The 21,176-nt window shown below is 37.7% G+C and overlaps 1 protein-coding gene across 1 annotated transcript; it reads left to right on the top strand.

Moving 5' to 3' along the window:
• Positions 1-1,686: 1,686 nt before the first annotated feature.
• Positions 1,687-19,594, top strand: ZFP1 (ZFP1 zinc finger protein). Its single transcript, XM_063112177.1, has 4 exons — positions 1,687-1,786; positions 6,075-6,133; positions 14,187-14,313; positions 16,470-19,594. Exons 2-4 carry the CDS (start codon positions 6,119-6,121, stop codon positions 17,549-17,551), a joined length of 1,224 nt encoding a protein of 407 aa, XP_062968247.1. The 5' UTR covers positions 1,687-1,786; positions 6,075-6,118; the 3' UTR covers positions 17,552-19,594.
• Positions 19,595-21,176: the final 1,582 nt, after the last annotated feature.

Raw genomic sequence — 21,176 nt, 5'->3', positions numbered from 1 at the left:
AGCCAGAAGCCTTGGTGGCATCCATGTGGTATTAGGTCTGCAGGCCCACAGAATGCCAGAGCTGTGGAGGCTTAAGAGCCTCCACTCCATTTCAACAGATGTATGAAAAAGCCTGGGGGCCTAGGAAGAAATCTGTCACAAGGGCAGATTCAGTGCAGACAGCCTTTACTGGAGCGATGCCAAGAGGAAATGTAGGGTCTGAGTTGCAGCGGAAAAACCCCACCAAGGCCATGCCTAGTGGAACTATGGGAGCAGGACTGCCATGCGGACCCCAGAACTGTAGAGCTACCAACATGCAACATCAGCCTGAGAGAGCTAAAGCATCACCTGAGACCAGGAAAGCCATAGAAGCAGAGCTGCCTGAGGACTTGGGGACCCAACCCCCACACCAGCATGCAGAGGACATTGAACATGGAGTCAAGGTAAATGATTCACAAGCTTTGAGATTTAATGCCTACCCTGCTGGGTTTCAGACTTGTTTGGGACCCCTTTCTTTTGGCCTATTTCTCCCTTTTTGAATAGGAATATATACCCTATGCTTGTCCAACCTTTATATCTTGGATGTAGATAATTTATTTTGATTTCACAGATGGGACTTTGAGACTTTGGACTTTTTTTTTTTTTTTTTTTAAAGATAAGGGGATCTTAACCCTTGACTTGGTGTTGGCAGCACCATGCTCACCCAGTGAGCTAACCAGCCATCCCTATATGGGATCCGAACCCATGGCCTTGGTGTTATCAGCACCACTCTCTCCCGAGTGAGCCATGGGCCAGCCCTGACTTTGGACTTCTGAGTTGGAACAAGTTAAGACTTTGGGGATGGAATGAATATATTTGTATAGGAAAAGGACATGAGTTTGGGGGGATTAGGGTTGGAATGCTGTAGATTGGATGCCCCCCACTCAACCTCATTGAAGCTTAAATTCCTACTGTAACTGTTGAGAGTGGGAAATCCTATTATGGTAATTGAAAAGTGGGGCCTTGAAGAGGTGATTAGTTGGTAGGACCATGCTGTAGTGAATGGATTAATAATGGTGGCCAGGAGCATGGTTCTCAGGGCTTTAAAAGGAGGGTGCATGAGGAACTATTTTTCTGCTCCATCATTTTCTGCCATGAGAGACCTCTGGGTCACTGTCACCACCACCAAGGCCTTTACCAGGTGTGTTCCCTGGATTTGGACTTCCCAGCCTCTAAAACTGTAAGAAATAAATTTCGTTTTCTTTACACATTACTCAGTTCCAAGTATTTTGTTACAAAGCACAGAAATGGACTAATACAATTTTTTACACATTTTCTAATTTAAATACAGTTATCACAGTTTACTTGTGTAATCTCTAAAAGCCAGGTTTTTATATTTTGGGAGGGAGGTCGGGGATTGTAAATCACAACCCGCTCTGGGAGATATGAACAGTCCAATCAAGTGAAAATGAGAAAAAATAAAAAAATTAAAAAGATGAACAGTCCAACCCGAAGGATTATCTTGAACAGTGCTCACCCGACCCTCTAAACAAGGCGTAGACTTTCCCGAGAGTCCCTAACGGCCCTACCCGGGAGGATTGTGGGAAATGTAGTCTCGAAGGTCGATGGACCACCCCTCGGAGGACCCTGCGAACGGCGAGCGGCCCCTGTATCTGCGCATGTGCAGTGCTGCAGCGCGCCGGTAACCACCCTTCCCCCACCTCCAGCCTCGAGTGGGTGACAGAGCCACCGTCTCCGCGGGTCTTCGCCGCCCCACGCCGTGACCTAGCCTGGCACTGAGCCACGAGTGAAGGCTGTGCTCCTCCAGGTAGGAGGGGGGCTGCCAGGCAGCTCCGCGCGACCTGGGGGCCGAGCGGAAGGAGAGGAGGGGTGGGCTCGTGCCCGCGCGGGGTGGGAGCCCAAACTTGGGCTACTCGCAGGCGACGGTGACCCGCGGGGCGGCGTCCGAGGCTGCCTGTCGCCCTTCTCTGAACCGGGCTGGAGGAGCCTGCCTGGCCAGACGTGCGGGGGCGGGGACGGCGGCGAGGAGAGGGGCAGCAGGGGCTCGCCTTCCTTCCTTTGTGAGGAGACGCGCCGCCAACAGATAGCGAGGGTCTCGGGCCGCGCGGGAGCGAGCCCGGAAGCCCCGGCCGGCGCGCGCGTGACCAGGCCCGGAGGGGGGGCGGGGCGGGGCCGGACACACCTGGCCACGCCCCGGATGCCGCGTGCTGCGACCCTGGGCCTCGCAGAGTGGTGGGAGGATTGCATCCCTCAGCAGGTTCTGATGCATGCGCTGTCCCCAGTGAGCAGAGCTTTATATCTGTCAGTGTTTTCAGTTAAGTATTCATCTAATCCTCACATCTACCTTGTGACTTCCGGTGTATTCATCTCATAATCAACAGAAGGAAAACGAAGGCGCAGAAAGGGGAAGTGATTTCCCCAAGGTCTCACAGCCTGCTGGTGCTTTGCTGTATGAATAGCACATATATTTTCATCTGTCTCTTGACTTTGTTCACTGGTAGTTTTTGCCATGCACACGTTTGAATTTATCTTTGGTTGATTTTACTGCTCTTTCCTTTTATGGTACCCAAAAGCCTTCTCCACTTTGAGATTATGCAAAAGTTTTCCTGTGATTCTGTTACATTGGAATCAGTTGTATTTAAAAAATAAAAATCTGTTGATACTCTTATTGTGATCCCACTTGATACTCTTATTGTGATCCCATTAATGGTAACATTAAGTTAGGGACAATGGACACCTTTATGATACCGAGTCTTCCTATAGTCCTTACCATGTGTTCCAATCCTCTCTTGTTTTGTCAACCTCATCAACATTCTGTCATCTTTGTAAAAGATTTTTATTTTTATTAACTTTATTCTTGTGTACTATTTTACTGATACTAGAGATGAAATCTTTCTCCCATCAGTTTTTCTCTTGTATTTGTTGGTATTTCCCACTTTTCTTATTTTGTGTATTTGGGATTTTTTTTTGTCTTGGTTAGTTTAGCTAATGATTGTCTGTTTTTATTGTCAAAGAGTAACTCAGTTTAATTACTATAGCATCTGTAGTAATGTCTCCTGGATCATTCTAGATATTGGTTAATTTGTGTCCTCTTTTTTTTTTTTTTTTCTTTTGGCCAGTTTGACTAAAGATTTATCAGTATTATTGATCTTTTCAAATAATTGGCTTTTGGCTTCATAGCATTTCTCTTTTCTTCTGTTTTCAGTGTCATTGATTTCAGTTCTTACCTTTGTTATTTTCTTCTTTATGCTTGCTTTGGGTTTAATTTACTTTTTTATTTTTTTCCCCTGGTTTCATAAGCGTAAGCTGAGGTCATTCATTGAAAGCTTTCTTCTTTTCTGGTGTAAACAGTTTGATGCTGTAACTGTTTCTCTAGATACTGCTTTAGCTACATCTCTCAAGTTTTTATATGTTGTGTTTGTATTACCATTCAGTTCCAAATTTTTTAAATCTTCTCTTGTAACTTTATTTTTCACTCCTTGGTTATTTAGATTTGTATTGCTTAGTTTTCATATATTTGGGGATTTTACAGATGTCTTTCTATTATTCATTTTTAGTTGAGTTCTGATTTTGTCAAAGAATATACTATTACAAATTTCAGTTCTTTTAAATTTGTTGTGGTTTGTTTTATGGCCAAGAATATGACCTGTCTTGATGAATGTTGTATGTATACTTGAATAAATATTGTGCTGTTGATGGTGGAGTCCTCTATAAATATTAAATGGATCAGGGTGGTTGATAGTGTGGTTCAGTTCTGTGTCTTTACTGGTTTTCTATTTACTTATTCCGTCAGTTACTGACAAGAGTATTGAAGTGTTCAGTATAATTGTGCATTTATTTATTTTTTTCAGGTCTGTCAGTTTTTTGCATTTTTGTATTACTTATTTATTTTGGGGGTTGGGGAGCAGCGGGCCAGTATGGGGATCTGAACCCTTGACCTTGTTGTTATATGTTTCTTGTATTTTGGAGTTCTTTTGTTAGGTGCCTATACATTTAGGATTGTTATGCCTTTTTGGTGATTTGACATATTTACTATTAATTGATGGCCCTTTCTATCCTTGATAACATTCCTACTTCTGAAGCTTACTTTATCTGATATTAATATAATTATGCCAGGTTTCCTTTGATTAGTGTTTGCAAAGTATGTCTTTTTTTTATCCTTTTACTTTTAATTGACTTCTGTTGTTTAACTGGTGTGTATATACCAATTATTGATAGTTGTATTAAAATCTACCATCTTGCTAGTATTTTTCTCTTTTGTCCCATCTGGTCTTTGTTTCCTATTTTCTGTTTTTCTGCCTACTTTTGGCTTAAGTGGATACTTTTTATGACTGTATTTTATCTTCACTATTGGCTTATTATTCAGTTGTAGAAGTCTTACAAAATTTTCGTTGGTTGCCCTAAGGTTTACAGTAAACATCTTGAGTTAATCATGGTGGACCTTTAGATAATATACTGCTTTGTGTATGTGTACTTAAAACATTATATTCTCAATTCAATTTTATATTCCCATTTTTTGTGCTGTTATTGTCATACATTTTACTTTTACATATGCTGTAAACCATAAACCTCTGCTACTATTTTTGCTTTAGACAATCAATCATCTTTTAGAGAGATTAAAAGCAAGAAAAAGTATCTTTTATATTTATCTTCATTTTAATCATTCTCAGAGATCTTCATTTCTCTTTGTAGATCCAGGTTTCTGTCTGATAATCATATTCCTTCTACCTAAAGAACTTCTTCAAACATTTCTTGTAGTACAGGTCTACTGGTAATGCAGTCTCTCTGTTTTTATTTATTTGAAAGGTTTTTATTTCACTTTTTTTTTTTTTTGGCAGTTGGCTAATATGGGGATTCAAACCCTTGACCCTGATGTTATCAGCACCATGCTCTCCCAAGTGACTTAACCAGCCAGGCCGATTTCACCTTCATTTTTGAAAGATACTTTTGTTGAGTATAGAATTCTGGCTTGATTGTTTTTTGCTGTAGTTTTTTTTTGTTTTTGTTTGTTTGTTTGTTTCCTTAAAATACATTTCCTTCTGGCTTATATAGTTTCTGAGGAGAAAGTGGCTGTGATTCTTTATCTTGGTTCTTCTTTATATAATGTATATTTTTCTCCCTCTGCCTGCTTTTGATACTTTCTTTTTAACCTTGGTATTTAGTTGTTTGGATATGATAGGTACACATGTGCTTTTGTTTTGTTTTGTTTTGTGGTATTTGTCCTGTTGGGATAAATTATCTGAGCTTCTTGGATCTGTGGATTGATATCATTTATTATTTTTGGAAAATTCCTGGCCATTATGTCTTCTTTTTTTTTTTTTTTTTTTCTTTTAAGGAATAGACTTTATTTTTATAACAGTTTTAGGTTTACAGAAAAATTGAGCAGAAAGTACAGACAGTTCACATACCACACCCCCTACCCTACCTCCCTTTTCCCTTGGTCATTATGCTTTCAAATACTTCTTTTCTCCTTTGGAATTCCAATTTCATATTTGTTAGACCATTTGATATTGTCCCACAGCCCTTGGATGCTGTTTTTTGTTTTTGTTTCCTTTCAGTGTTTCAGTTAGGGTAATTTCTTTTGGCCTGTCTTCAAATTTACTGAAACTTTCCTTATCTCTGTTGAGTCTACTGATGAGTCTGTTGAGTCTGTTGAAGCTATTCCTTCATTTGTTACTCTGCTTCTCTTTATTAGCATTTCTATTTGATTTTTTTCTTGCAGTTTTCATCTCTGCTGAAATTTCCTATTTGTTTATTCATGTTGTCCACCTTTTCCATTAAAGTCTTTGGTATGTGAATTATAGTTGCTTTAAATTCCCTATCTAATATTTTCAGCAGTTGAGGGTTCTGTTGATTGCTTTCTTTCTTGATAGTGAGTTGTCTTAGTCTTGCCTTTTTGGATGTCTCATGATGTTTGATTGAAGGTAGGTGCTGCCATTGTGATCCTTTTTGTCCCTTCTAAAAAGGCAAAGGGACTATTCGAGGAGACGGTGTTTTCCCAGGTGATGTGTAGGGATTTCTAAATAAGTCATTCTAGGAGTTGTGAGGCAGGTCAGATCTTTAATTATGATGCCTTCCTTTTTCTTCTATTCCAGTTCTGCCTTCACAGTTCTCTGCCTTTTCCCAAAAACTGCAGAAAATGAACAAGTACCAGGTGAGTTGCTTGATTATTCCCCACTTTGTTTTTCAGTGTATTTGGGGAAGTTTATAAGGATCCAGAAAATGAAATAGAAAAGTATAAATGAGTAAAACTCAAGGAAAACATACTGAGAATAACTGATCAGTATCAGCAGCCAAAAAACAAACTGAGTTAATTAAGTGTCTTGCATTGATTATGAATACCAATTTCTTGGTTCGCTACATTAGGTCTGAATAAATTTCATAGACCTTCATATAGATGGTGTTTTGGAAAGCATCCCTAGAAACAACCAAAATTAAATAGGTCATAGTTTGTCTATGGTTGTTTCATGTAGCATTCTTCAGTACAAGTGTAGGGTGTTATTATGTGTATTTGTTTTTCCAATCAGATGCCATGATGCAAAAGAACTCAGTAAATATATGGGTGAGTATTTAAATTTTCCCTCTCTTCCCCATGGGAATGACTGTATTACTTTCTTGAATAGCTTTCCAGAGTTTATTTGTACATATTTACACAAGTACAAATATAAGATAGCATATTAATCATACTATTCTGTTTATGGGTGTTTTGTTTTGTTTTTAATTAACAGACTTCGTTTTTTAGAGCAGTTTTGGGTTTACAGAAAAATTGAGTGGAAAGTACAAGTGTACTTTAAAAAGTTCATGGAAGGATGCATATTATTTTTTAATTCTATTTTCCACAAACTTTTTGAAGTACCCTTGTATGGAGAGTTCCCACATACCCTTTTACTCACCCCACCCACAGTTTCCCGATACTAACATTTTGCATTAATGTGGTAAACTTGTTAAAATTGATGAGCCAATATTGATACTTTACCTAAAGTCCATAGCTCACTCCTTGTGTTGTACATTTTACGGGTTTTGGCAAATGTATAATGGCATGTATCCACCATTGTAGTATTATACAGAATAGTTTCACTGCCCTAAAAATCCCGTGTGTTCTACCTATTAATTCCTTACTCCCTCTCCTTAAGTCCTTGGCAACTCTGATTTTTTAACGGTCTCATCTCCCTAGTTTTGCATTTTCCAGAATGTCATAAAAGTGGATTCATACAGTAGATAGCCTTTTCAGATTGGTTTCCTTCACTTAGAAATATACATTGAAGGTTCCTCCATGTCTTTTTGTGGCTGAATAATATTCCATTGTGTGGATGTATCACAGTTTATCCGTTCACCTATTAAACGACATCTTGGTTGCTTCCAAATTTTGGCAGTTATGAATAAAGCTGCTATACTGTGTGCAGGGTTTTTCTTTGTAGACATAAGTTTTCAACTCATTTGGGTGAATGCCAAGGACCATGATTGCTGCATCATAGTAAGAATATGATTAATTTTGTAAGAAACTGCCAAACTGCCTTCCAGGTAGCTATACCGTTTTATATTACCGTATGCAATGAATGAGAGGTTCTGTTGTTCTCTTGTTCCACATCCTCACCAGCATTTGATGTTGTCAGTATTCTGGATTTTAACCATTCTAATAGGTACATGCTAGTATCTTCTTGTTTTAGTTTACAATTCCCTGATGACATACAATGTTGGGCATCTTTTCATATACTTATTTGCCATCAGTTCTCTTCTTTGGTGAAGTGTCTGTTCAGATCTTTTGCCTATTTTTAAATAGATATGTAAGATCTAAAAGATGTCCTATCATGCACTGTTACACTTCTCGCTGTGTAACAGAGACAAAAAAAGATTACTCAAAGCAACATGAATGCGATGAGTGCCCAAAGGGACTGCACCTCAGCAACTCCTCTGTTAGAAGGAGAAACTAGGTAGCAGCCCCAAATCAGTTTTTGCTTCAGTTTTTATTGAAAAAAACAAGGAAATTACAGGAAAAGAACAGATGGTTAATCAGTCATAGTAAGAACATACAGAAATTGGCTATGTAACAATCTTCATCCAAGCATGCATGGTTCAAAATAGTTTAAACAATATACCATTAAAAGAGTCATAAATTTAAGCTAGGTGACATGCAAAAGAAACAATGAGACAATCATGAAAGTGCCTGACTTCTTGAGAAACTCACAGAAACAGCTTAAAGCAAAATGTGGAAAAAAACCCATGTACTAACTGATCTAGCAGAACATCCTCGGAAATCTTAACTCATATGTTTTCCCATCATTTAAGCTTTGTTGTATTAAAGGTTATTGCTCTCAGAACAATCCTTATCCTGTTTCAGTTCTCTTGTTCACATTAAAGGCTTTAAACCTGTGTGTTTTCTTTTTACAAAATCTTCCAATGATCCCATTATACTAACAATCAGTGTATATAATCCCTAACCTAAACAGTGATTAGAATTGATTTGGTGGGCTCTTGCCTAGCTGTAGGCGCTTGCCTCTTATCTGAAGACTTTTGTCCCACGCATGCATTACCTAAAAACCCTATCTAATAATCAAATAGGAATTAAGATTTCTAACCTTCTAGAGTGCACCCATGTGCCCTTTATCAAGACTTAGGTTTTTTATCATTGTTTTGTTTTGTTTCAAATTACATTAGCTAGTGCTAGTTAGGGAGAGATGAAACCACTCATGCATTCAAATGATACAGCCTTACTGGGAGCATTGTGGCAATAGTTGTCAAACAAATCTAGTAATACAAATGTAGCTGTCTAGAAATTTAGCTACTATTGGACAAAGACCCCCAGGAGAAGACGAGCTGAACAGAATCTCTCAGTCATGGTCTGACTTTCACTGTCCTGTCCTGGAAGTTTACAAAAGTCCCATTTGGAGTTGTTGGTAAGGTCATGAGAAATATAGGGAAACATGGGCTTAACACAGTTGGGCCATCTGACAGGGTCAAAGCGTGTATCAGGTATTGAATATCTGGCAGGTATGTAATTAGAGGGTATGAGATGCTCTGTATTTTCTGCTTCTGGCTCACTGGTCAACTGTCAACTCTCAGGATCAGATTAAAGCAGAACACATATGTAAGATGAAATGAGTGTCCTCATCTGATCCAAGGCAGCTTGGGGTGGAAGAGAGAGACAAATGTCATCAGCACATGGTCAAGGTGAGCCAAACCAAGTACAGATGAGAATCTGGGCCAGGTTCATCCAGGCATTGTGCCCTCAGGTTAATAAAAAGGTGGTACAGTGACAGTAGGTATCTCATTGATGACAACCCTCAAAATCCCAGCTTTTGAATCACCCTTTTCCAATCTATACTACAAGCAATTTGGCATCAGTAGAGAATCAGTGCCATTTTGCAATCTCCTTCAACTCTTCCTAGTGATTTTCTTCAGCTCTCACTTGTATTGATCTTTTATTTGTCCCTTTCCATACCCTTTTTTTTTATTACTGTTATTTTGAGTACATTTTTCAGTAGCTTCTTGAGAAAAGGGTGTGTATGAGATACATTTTGTAGATGTTGCATTTCTGAAAATGTCTTCATTCTGTTCTGGTATTTGGTTGATGGCTAGGAATGAATTTGGATTTGCCCATTCCTTGCTTTAGTTCTGCCAATTTTTGCTTGATGTATGTTGAAGTTATATTACTCATTGTATATATGTTTATTGATTGCATGCACGTTTATGATTGTTCTGTTTGATGAATTTACCCTTTTATCATTTTGGAATGTAACCTCTTCTGATGATACTTCTGAATGTCTGATATAAATAAAGCCATACCTGCTTTTTAACGATTAGTGTTTTTATGGTATATCTTTTTCCATTCTTTTTGTTTTAACCTATCTGTGTTCTTATATTTATAGTGTACATCTTCTAAACAGTATATAGTTTGGCCATGGTTTTTATCCAGACTATCTTTTAATTGATTTATTATTTTAGGTATGATTAATTTTATTACAGGCACTGTTGGATTTAAATCTGTCATCTTGCTGTTTATTTTTTATTTGTCCTATTTTTATTTTTGTCTTTTGTTTGTTTGCTCTAGGGATTACAGCTTATATACTTTATTGACCACCTCTGTATTCTTTTACATATTACTTTACAGTTCATCTGAAGTCTTTGTGTGCTAGCTCTAATCTATGAGTTATCTCTGCATCTGCTTCTTTTGACTTGTTTGTCTCTTGATTGTTTTTGTCTTTTCATTGTTTTTGCTTTTTTCACATGTCTAATAATTTTTGTTTGTATGCTGGACATGTTGTATGATACATATCTACCTCTAAAAAGATGTTAAGTTTTGCTTTGCCAGATAGTTAAATCACTGACAAGTCATTCTGATCCTGCTGAAGCTTGTTTTTAAGGTTTGAAGGGGTGGGTCTATTTCAGCTAGATCACAGTCCTTTCTCCTAGGTTATGGTCCTTACTTCCAGGGCACAGCTTTTCTGGCTTCTCAGCTATTCATTTGTATTTCTACTCTTGCCAAGGCCAAACTGCACCATCTCTCCAGCATTGTGCAATTTCTGAAATCTCTGTTTAGCTCTCAGTTTCCCAGTTGCTGTTATCTGCTAATTCTTCTGGAGGCTTGCCCTGTACTGCACGTATTAGGAACTAGCCAAGATCTGAGGTGCATTTTTATGCAGCATTTTAGTGCCCCTTCTCTATGGCTTCTTCAGCTACATTACCCTGTGTCTTAGTCTATTTTGTGCTGCTATAACAGAATACCTGAGATGTAGTAACTTATAAAGAAAAGAAATTTATTTTTTCATAGTTCTGGAGGCTGGGAGTCCAAGATAAAGATGCCAGCATGTTTGGTGTCTGGTGAAGGCCCAGGCTCTGCCTACCAGGTGGCTCTTTGAATGCTGTGTCTTCTGGAGGGGAAGAATGCTGTGTCCTTGCATGGCACAAGGGAGGAGGGCAAAAAAAGGGACAAATTCTCTCCATCAAACCACTTTATGAGGGCACCTAATCCCATTTACAAGGGGAGGAGCCCTTATGACTCAATCACCTCTCAAAGGCCACACCTCCCAATACTGTTACATAGGGGATTAAATTGCAACATGAATTGTTGGAGGGGACAAAAATATTTAAATCATAACACCCTGCCCCAATCTGCTTTGCAGACCCAAATGCCAGCTTTTATTTATTCCATGTAGCAACACTCACTTCTGCTTGGGCTCTATTTTTCTGTCATGGTTTAGAAAATACCCTTAGGGATATTTTGCTGAATGTAGAATTCAAGGTTGATTTTTTTTTTTCTTTTAGTACTTTCATCATCAGTATGAATGTGGGATGCCCCTCATATATGCCCTTTTTTCAATAATTATAGTCCTGCAGTAGTTGCTCCCTAATGCCTGCAAATAGTTGTTTTACTTATTTTGTCCAGCTTTTATTGTTGTTTGCCTCTCAGAATTTTGAAGTCATTGTTTTTCAGTGTTGTAGTCAAGAACTCCAAAGGCCTTCTATCTCCTTATTAGAATGTGACCTGTTCTCTCCTGAAACTCATAGGCTTTTCTCTTTATATCCAGTGTTCTGAAATGTCCTCATGATTGATTTTTTTTTAATTCCTTTTTGCCTGGTAGGTTTAAGACTTTTTTTCTTTTTTTGTTTGATTTTGTAAAATGTGAAAAATGAACAGAAATACAAATAAAAGCATATTAGGTTGCACTGTATGAAATAACCATTTTTTATGTCAACACAGTTGAATGTCGGCAATTTCAGTATGGTTCAACCTAATAATTATTAACCTATTATACCATCTATTAGTCAGTAGTTAACATTTTGACATATTTCCTTGCATATTCAAGGTTGTATATTCAAGGTTGTTGTAATTTTTGGGGGGGTGGGCAGCTGGCCAGTGTGGGGATCTGAACCCTTGACCTTGATATTATAACACTGCATTCTAACCAACTGAGCTAACTGGCCAGCCCCCTAAGGTTTTTTCTTTATATTACTCTCTCTCTCTCATGGATTTGCACTCTAGCATGCTGTTGCTCTTTCTTTTATGTCACCTAACTCAATGCTAAAATCCTCTTGACCATTAAAGCTGGTCTCCTCACCTTAGAAGTAACCAGTATTATAAATTTTGTGTGGGTGTATCCAGTCCCCCCCCTTTTTTTTTTTTTTTTTTTGATATTTTTGTATGCATTAATAGAATTATATAGAATTTTGGGTCATGTTGTATGCATATTTTTGGAATTCTGTTTAATTAGTGATGTACCTGTACCAGCTTTCTATGCCTTTTATTTTCAGGCTTTGTGTTATTTAAAGTTTGCCTTGTAAAAAGTATATTTAAAAAAAAAGAACTCTGAAGGTCTTAGTCTTTTAATAAACATTTATCCTATTTTAATTTATTTTGATTACTGATTTTCTTGATCTACTTTTCCCACTCTGCTGGTCTGTCAGAATATATTTCCATCCTTTTAAAGGTTTACCTTACTCCTTTTCAGTGCTTAACTAAACATATATTTTAAAGTTTAAAGTTATTAGGAATTTGTTTTCCTCCTAAACATGATACTTTCTCCCTGCCACAACTCCTAAGTTGCTGGCATCCAAAAATTAGTTACAGGTTATTATTTAACACCTCCTTTCCCCATTCCATATTTGCTTATTTTACTATGTTTTGTTGATTTATTTGCTATTACTTTTTCTTTTTATGCATACAACTAATTCTTACTAGGTTTAATTTTCTTCTTTTTGGAGTACACCCTTTAATGGTAGTGATAATACCTAACAGTTTTATGGCATTTATTACGTACCAGTCATCATTCTAGATAAGGGCTTGTCAACCTGTGGCCCTTGTCCAAATGGCCTGCTGCCTTGTTTTCATATGGCCCACAAGCTAAGAATTGTTTTTATATTTTTACGTATTTATTTGTTTGTTTGTTTATTTATTGGTTGCTGGCCAGTTTAGGGATCTGAACCCGTGACCTTGGGCTGTTCAGCAAAGGCTGCACTCTAACCAACTGAACTAACTAGCCAGGGTGGTTTTTACATTTTTAAATGGCTGGGGGGGGGGGGGGGAATCAAAAGAAGAATAATAGCACTTTGCATTGTGAAAATTACATGAAATTCAGATTTTTGTTTTATTGGAACACAGCCATGCCCATTTGTTTACATATTGTTTATGCCTCCTTTTGTGATACAATGGCAGAGTTGATTAGTTTCAGCAGAGACTACATACAACCTATGAAACACAAAATATTTACTACTTAGCCCTTTATATTTTCAACATTTTGAATATATTCCCCTTTTTGGCTTCTGTTGTTTCTCTTGGAAAATAAGATGTCAGTTTTATTGTTGTGCCTTTGAAGGCAATACCTCTTTTTCCCTCTAGGGTTTTTATCAGTTTTATTATGATGCGTGTAAGTGTGAGGGTTTTTTGTGTTCTACTTGGGGTTAGTGGTGTTTCTTGGAACTATGGGATGATGTAATAAGCTGTTTTGGAAAATTCTCGGCCATTATCTCCAGTATTGTTTCTACTGCATCTTTCCTCTCCTAGTGGGACTCCAACTGCAGGTATATGAGACCTTTTTACTTGTCCCCTGTGTTCTTTAGGCTCTCTGATGTATTTTCCATCCTTTGTTCCTTCTGTATTAGTCTGGATATTTTTTTCTGACATGTCTTTTGGCTCACTAATCATCTCTTCATTGTGTCTAATCTGCTGTTAAATTCAACTATTTTTAACTATCTTTTCTCTTGTTCTACTCTTTTCACTATTGCATCTGACTAGTATTAAAAAATCTTTTTTACTATTTTTATAGCTTGGATGTGGTAAAGAGATCCTTACTTGTACCTGATATTTTGTTTTGTAATTAGAAGTCCATCTTATGCCTTTAAATATTCAAACCTTTAACTCTTTAATATTGTTGGATATCCCAAAATAATGCCTACAGCAGCTTCATCACTGCACTGGTAACATCAGCTACTGAATGTTTATGTTTATGTGCTTGTCTCCCTATATGCATCTTGAGACAAATAAGACAGTGCCATATTTATTCATATAGGAGAATATGAATGTTTTTAACTATTTACAAAAATATTTTTTGGAGACATGACAAAACATAGTGAACAAGATGTACAGTGGTGTTATATGTAAATTTTCATGATGAATGGACTCTTAACAACATGGTAAGAATAAGTTTTCATATATCCTTTTTATATCACCAAATGCTGATCATTTTAAAATGAATAACAATATGCCATTTCAGGGGTCAGTTTCATTCACCGATGTGACTGTGGACTTCACCCAGGAGGAATGGGAGCAACTGGACCCCTCTCAGAGGATCCTATACATGGATGTGATGCTGGAGAATTATAGCAACTTACTTTCAGTGGGTAAGGACACCTTTCTGGTATAGCTCATTGTTTGCCTAGTAGCATTTAAGTCCTTTCTCAGTTACCAAAAATTATGAGTTTCTGAATTACTAAGTGGTTTTGGCCTCGATCTTCAGGTATTAAAGCTGTGAGATAATCCAGCCTCTGAAATTCTGTCTTCTTTATTTTTAAGGTGTAATTTTCAAGTCGGAGCAATGAGAAGAGTTGTGGATAGCATAGTTAGAATTGCCAGTTCGGAACTTTGGATTTTGGGTTTTTGGGGGTTTTTTTGGTGGCAGGCCAGTAGAGGGACCAAACCCTGGACCTTGGTGTTCTTAGCCCCACACTGTAACCAACCGAAGTAGCCAGGCCAATTCAGAGCTTTGTAGGGGAGATAGCAAAGGAGAGAAGGAGAATCAGATAGAAGCCAGTGAAAGTAATATACCAGGGATTATAAATGGGTCGGAACCTTTGAAATATTTTTCAGGAATTTATTTTTCAAATCTCTAAACCTTTAGAAATGGCTGAGGATAGATGACTTATGCCTCAGTTCTCTGACTCACACCTCCAAGTATCAGTCTCTCTCCGCTTGACTTTTTTTCCTGTTTAACTTTATAGATACTTGCCCCTCACACTTGAGCCCTGATACTTTCCTAACATGTGATACTTGCCAACACAAAGGTCTTAAGACTTTGTGTTATGATTAGTTGCTCTTTTGTTAGTATTCTGTTTGCCAGAATAGTGAATTATGTATTTTAGCTCATGGGAATTGGTGTACTGGGCTCAAGAAAGATAACAGATTTTTCGGTACAAGAGTCCTGGACAAAATGTCAGCAGGATCACAAGAGTTGGGAATAACCATTAATACATTAGATGAAAGTAAAGGTTATTTATAGCCTAGATCAGGGTGGGTAATTTGATCTTTAAGATCCGTTCAAATAAAAGCAGGGACAAGACTGGTTTCAGGGAAATGTTAAATATTAAAAGAAGAAAAGTAGGATATGATAGTGAAAACATGTTCACTCTCCAACAACTTCAATAGAAAAGAAAACAATAAAACCAGCAGCAGCAGTGAGTGATTCTGTTATGAGGTTCTTGGATTTATTTTATATTTTTTGCAGAATATACAAGTTCCTAGATGTTGCCATTCATTTGCAAAAGAGCCCTGCAGTAAGATTGTCTCTGCAAACCTGTGAGAAGTCCTGCTTTTAGGAAGTTGTTTTGCTATAGACGAGAAGAGTAGCAAAAAGGGAAAAGAGCCTAGAAGTGTATAGAATAGTGCTGGTCCGACAGTAATCTAGAGCCAAAGTGTTGGTTGCTAAACTCAGATCTGCCTAAGTATTTCCCCTTAACGTCTTCATCTACTTATTTTCTTGGTCTCTGTGCTAACTGCTGTGTCATTGAGGACACCATGAAACTCCTTCCCTGGAATTGCCAGCCTTCCCACATCATTTTGTTGTTTGCTCTCCTTTGTTTTTATTTCACATTCTCTACCCACTTTTTAAGGATATTTGTCATCTGGCAATGATACTTGTGTTCATTGTCATTTTCTACTTCTTTTTATGCCACAAGCTTTTATATTTTTGTCTTTTTCATTCAAAATTTTGGAGATAAGAAAAATTTACACTGTGGATTTTTTAGTATTGGGAGACTGGGTCCCAAACTCAACAGTCAGTCCTATGCTAGAACATTTGTGGAGACTTCCCATTGTTACATTATAGTGAAGGTGTATTAGTCCATCTCTGAATACCTGAAACTGGGTATGTATAAAGAAATGAAGTTTTTTTCAGTTTTGGAGGCTTGGAAGTCCAAAGTCCAGGGAACACATCTGGTGGGGCCTTTTCCTGATGGTAACTCTATAGTGATGCAGGGAATCACATGGCAAAATGGCTAAAGCAAGAGAGAGTAATTACTCGCTTACTCTCCTTATAAAGTCATCGTAACCATACCCATGACCACTGTTAAAACATCAAAGGACTAATCCATTCGGTAGGGCATAGTCCTCACAACCCAATCACCTCTTAAAGGTCCCACCTTTCAATTACCATCATAGGATTTCCCACCCTTTTAACACTGTCACAGTGGGGATTAAGTTTCTATTACATGGAACTTTGGAGGGCACATTTATCCATAACAGAAGGCATTGACAAAGTACATTTTATTGTGTTCTATCCTAGAAGTGTGGAAGGCTGATGATCAGATGGAGAGGGATCACAGAAACCCAGATGAGCAGGAGAGGCAATGTATGATCCTTAAGAACCAAACCTCAATTGACGAAAGAGGTAATGTCTTTGGAAAAACATTTACTATGAACACAGACTTTGTTTCTTTAAGACAAATATCCTACAAATATGACTTATATGAAAAAACTTTGAAATATAATTCAGACTTACTTAATAGTAATAGAGGCTATGCAAGAAAGAAAGCTGATGAATTCAATGGATTTGGAAAAGCACTTCTATACTTGAAGCAAGAGAAAACCCATCCTGGAGTAGAATATTCTGAATATAATAAAAGTGGAAAAGCCCTTAGTCATAAAGAAGCCATTTTTAAACATCAGAAAATTAAAAATTTGGTTCAACCTTTCATTTGTAATTACTGTGACAAGGCCTTCTCCTTTAAGTCACTCCTCATTAGTCATAAGAGAATACATACTGGAGAAAAACCCTATGAATGTAATGTATGTAAGAAAACCTTTTCCCATAAGGCAAACCTCATCAAACATCAGAGAATTCATACTGGGGAGAAACCCTTTGAATGTCCTGAATGTGGAAAAGCTTTCACCCACCAGTCAAACCTCATTGTACACCAGAGAGCACATATGGAAAAGAAGCCCTATGAATGCAGTGAATGTGGAAAGACATTTGCCCAGAAGTTTGAGCTCACTACGCACCAGAGAATTCATACAGGAGAGCGACCTTATGAGTGTAATGAATGTGCGAAAACCTTCTTCAAGAAATCAAACCTTATTATACATCAGAAAATTCACACAGGGGAGAAACGCTATGAGTGCAGTGAATGTGGAAAATCCTTTATCCAGAACTCACAACTCATCATACATATGAGAACTCATACAGGAGAGAAACCCTATGAATGTACCGAATGTGGCAAAACTTTCAGCCAGAGGTCAACTCTGAGATTACATTTGCGGATTCATACAGGAGAGAAACCATATGAGTGTTCGGAATGTGGGAAGGCCTTCAGCAGGAAGTCCCGGCTCAGTGTCCATCAGAGAGTTCATATAGGGGATAAACCCTGAGACTGTAATCAGGTTGTACTGTGGAAAACCCTCTCATCAGAACCCTTCTAATGGGGGAGAAACCTCATGAAGGTGCTGAAGGAACATGGGAATTCATACTGAGAAACAATCTCTCAACTCAAAAATGTGTTTAAAAAAAATAGGATCTCATAAGAACAATATTATACTGGAAGTTAAATATAATACCCAGCTAAAAAATACATATCAGAATATATCCAATTGTAAATAGATATACTAGCTGTATTACAATGAGCTTTTTAAAATCTTGAATGAATTGAATATTCTGGGCAGCAACATAAAGGATATACAGACAGTACCCTAGCAATTTTTAGTGGTTATATGTTGGCCACCAAACACAAATTATGTTTTAGATTTGCCCATATGAATTTAGCATAATCACTGGGACTTTGAAATTCTTCTGTTCTGTGATAATTAGGACATATCAAACAGTTTTTCCTTACTAAACAACACGTGTGTTTTTCAGTACCTTTACAACCCAGTATGCATTCCAAATGAAATATGTAACAGATTTTAAGGTTACTTGTAACCTGTGTCTTCTACTGTTTGTTGGCTTATGTAAGTTGGTAGGACCATTGTTATTGAGCTGCCTCTTCAGTAAACAGAAGACAATGTTGTTGAAGTTCTACCTGCTTCTGGGTTTGCTGAATATTTTTTAGAAATATTATTTACATAAATATGCAAGTGAGATAAACAAGGAAATCAAGAAAGTGAAAGGCAGATTTGGGTTGTATTAATCAGTATGCACCACAGAATAAAAACGTGCTGTGTACAGAGACCATCATGCTCTTGTTATTTTTCAGTAGGGTATTTACATATAAATGCATGTCTAGTACCAAAATATTGTGTAACCCAGACACCTCCTATATTTTTAATTGTGTGTTTCCCTGTTTTAATATTTTATAAATTGTGTCACAAAAAAAAGTGGTAGGACACTTATGTAGTTCACAAATGTTAGTTACATTTCAGAGACTGTAGAGGAAAAATAATTTATTTTAATAAACTGTTAGGAACTGTTTCATTGCTTTTTTCCATGTGCATAACCCACTTTAGACATGAATTTCTGCAGTATTCTCTTGTTTAAAGGAAGCATTTCTACTTCCTTGAGTTTCACTGTTGTCAACCTAAAGCATTTCCCTTTGGGACCTGACTTATTATAAATTATTATCTTTTCTTTCAGATATTTACAAATACTTTATAAAGTTAGACTTTTCAGTAGTCTCTCCATATATTGTTTGATGATTAACATAAAAAGAACCTCTTTTGCATAACTCAAAGATATGCCATTTTAGACTTGATTTTGAAATCACAAGTTCACCTTTCCCTGTTAATCACAAGTCATGCATTAGAATTATGGTGGCGCTGGCCAATTTGCTCAGTTGGTTAGAGCGTGGTGGTGTTAATAACACCAAGTTCCAGGGTTCAATCCCTGTACTGGCCAGCTGCCAAAAAAAAAGAAAAGAGAGAGAATTATAAATGATGACCAAAATTGGCCTTTTTTTCTTTATTAGTTATTTCTGAAGGTCATTGATATGCTGTGACTATATATGAATGTGAGTGACTTTCTGAACAAATTCACCAGAAAAACTATACCCAGTAAGTCTTTGTCTTTCTAGGTTGTCATCCTACCTACTAACAACAAGGAAGCAGGGGAAAAAGTTAATTTCATATACTGCTGTTGGAAATGTTGTAACAGCCTCCTTGTAAAACATAGTGACTCTGTGTTTTAACATTAAGAATATATATACTTTTCATCCCAGGAGTCTCACTTCTGGGAATCTATCCCTAAGAAAAAATAAAGTGCCAGTATTTAAGATTTATATGTTTATTGATGTATATTGTATTTTTTTGGTAAGGACCAAAAAAGGAAAAAACGACCATCAGTATAGGAATGGTTGAATAAATTGTGGTATATACCATAGCTGAATTGTGTTCCATTGAAAAGAATGTGTGGGAGCAAACCCCACAAGGGCAAATGAGGAAAACGAGGGATGTGGGGGGAAAGAATGTATGTATACCAATTTTTGTAAAATAAAGACCTGAAAACCTTATATATTTGTATATTTGTTGTGTATTTGTATATGAGTTCATGGGTCTGGAGAATAGAATTCCTTCCATTGTAACCTCTGGAACTAATCAGCTGTATCAGTGAGGTTTCCAGTAGTAAACTGAATTAGCCCCATGTTCTTCACATGAGAGGACTACTTAGAGAGATGAGGGAAGGGGCAAGGGAACAAACAAGGGATGTTAAGGCACCCAGAGACCAGCAGCATCAGGAAGCTGTTGACTCCTTAGGCCTGAAGGGACAAAAGGAGGAAACTGTTTCAGGATCCTGTTGTGAGCCAAAATCTTGGAAGTGGGTCTGCTAAGTGGATGCTGAAGTCCTAGAGATACGCAGCTACTGTGAGAAACACAGAACCAACAGGAGAGGAGCAGTAAAGAAAATCCTCACCTCTTTTTGCTGCTCATCAGTCTCCTGCAGGTGTCTCCATCAACTGAACCCATCCAGAAGCCTGGGTGATGCAGTCCTCCTGGGATAAAGCAGGGTAGAGAAAGGTGGAGAGTGGACCCAGAGGGCAAACAGTACAATCAACACATCTCACATTTCAGCTTGACCTGGCTGGTCCAACTGCAATGAGGCTTTCCTAGGAGGATCCTACTTCCCCTATAATCATCTTGAGTGGTAGTTATTTTGTCTTATGTCCCTTATGTACTTGGAGGCAGAATGACTTCGCAAAACCCAATTTCAGAGGAAATATAAATTTGTGAGTTATTTCATGAATAGTATTCTAAGCCATAGAACTAAATCAGATTACTTAGAAAAAAAATAATAATGAAGAATTTCAAGTACTGAACACTCATTGTAATGTTTAGAGAAAATTGGAAAGATCAGCAAGGAGGACTGAGAAGGAACAACCAAAGTTAGGATGAAAACAAGGTGATGGAGTTTGGATGTACTGCCATCCCAGAACTCACGTGGAAATTTGATCCCCAGTGGGGCAGTTTGAGACATGGGGCAGATCCCTCATGAATGGATTAATGCTCTTCCTAGGTGGGGGGGTTCTCTATTAGTTCCTGCAAGAGCTGGTTGTTTAAAATATCCTGGCACCTCCTCTCTCTCTCTTGCTTCCTCTCGCCATGTGATCTGCTTGTACCTGCTGGCTCCCTGCCACTTTCCACCATGAGTAGAAGCAGCCTGAGGCCTGTGCCAGATGCAGCTGTCCCAGAATCGTAAGCCAAATAAACCTCTTTTCCTTATAAATTACCCAGTCTTAGGCATTCTGTTATAGCAACACAAAATGGACTGAAACACAAGGAGATCATAGTACCCTGGAAGCCAAATCAATATATTTCCAGATAGAGGGAGTGATCACAGTATCATACTAATATGTGAAGTTGGGTGTACACTGAGATTGACTATGCATGAAGTCACTTTGTAATAAGTTTTAAAGAAATAGGGTAAATCTAAGAAGATTCAAGATCAAATTGACAATATGAAGTGGTGATTAGTCTGTTTTTGTTGCTTCTAACAGAAATACCCGAAATTGGGTAATTTGTAAAGAAATAATATTTATTGCTTATAGTTTCGGAGGCTGGGAAATCCAAA

The sequence above is a fragment of the Cynocephalus volans genome, chromosome 10, assembly GCF_027409185.1.
Source record: "Cynocephalus volans isolate mCynVol1 chromosome 10, mCynVol1.pri, whole genome shotgun sequence".
Classification (NCBI taxonomy): Eukaryota; Metazoa; Chordata; class Mammalia; order Dermoptera; family Cynocephalidae; genus Cynocephalus; species Cynocephalus volans.
This window is presented reverse-complemented; position numbering and strand designations above follow the sequence as displayed.